Source organism: Penaeus monodon, chromosome 19 (assembly GCF_015228065.2).
Source record: "Penaeus monodon isolate SGIC_2016 chromosome 19, NSTDA_Pmon_1, whole genome shotgun sequence".
Taxonomy (NCBI): domain Eukaryota; kingdom Metazoa; phylum Arthropoda; class Malacostraca; order Decapoda; family Penaeidae; genus Penaeus; species Penaeus monodon.
Genome location: NC_051404.1, coordinates 26,782,397 through 26,783,105, shown reverse-complemented (window position 1 = coordinate 26,783,105; position 709 = coordinate 26,782,397). Strand labels below are relative to the sequence as shown.

The 709-nt window shown below is 45.6% G+C and overlaps 1 protein-coding gene across 1 annotated transcript in view; it reads right to left on the bottom strand.

Moving 5' to 3' along the window:
* Positions 1-709, bottom strand: part of LOC119585144 (cyclic AMP-responsive element-binding protein 1-like) — a gene marked incomplete at its 5' end in the record, with an annotated part of 32,879 nt that overhangs the window by 17,005 nt on the left and 15,165 nt on the right. Inside the window, 1 exon segment of the mRNA XM_037933772.1 lies at positions 570-709. Coding sequence (XP_037789700.1) covers positions 570-709 — 140 coding nt within the window.

Here is a 709-nt window from a genome sequence, read left to right as displayed (position 1 = left end):
TTACTTATCAAATCGAACGTGAGAATCAGCAATAAGAAGGATGGATGAAAAAATAATAATTGTTCGATCTGCCTGAACCAGAATATCCACCTCTGGCGGGTCATCAGAGCAACGCTTTTGTCCCTCACTCCAAGCGTCCGAGTGCCCGTTTCCTGCAGATTATGTTAAAAAGGCTAAGAGCTTGAAGCTGATAAAAATGGTCATAAAAAGGTATTTGGATTCTACGTTAGCATACTCACAGAATATTACGCAAAGAATTAGCTACTATCTGCTGCTCCACAATGCTAAAAATGCAATTCAAACCTGAAAATCTTCCTTTTAGTATTTACTAGTATACCGATTTGAAAATCCTAATACCGTGTTGAATTTCCACTCGTCGGTGAGAATACTCCGGATAGATGATTTGAATCCGGGAGCGCACATTCGAACGTCTGAACAGGTAAAGCACTCAGAAGCAGTCATTCATAAATCAAAGGGAAACAAATATCAGAGTTCAAACAAAACTCAAAGCAAATAGACCAAGCCTGGAAGTCGAAGCACATCTAAATGAAGGAAGGACCAGTACTCACGCCCTTATTGCCGGCCGAGACGACGGTGGCGGTCTGGGGGATGGTGACATAGACCGTGGACACCGCAGGCATGGCTCCTCCACTGGCCCCTCCGCCCCCGCCCTCGCCACTCACGGTAGCCAGAGGATCGCCCGTGCTTG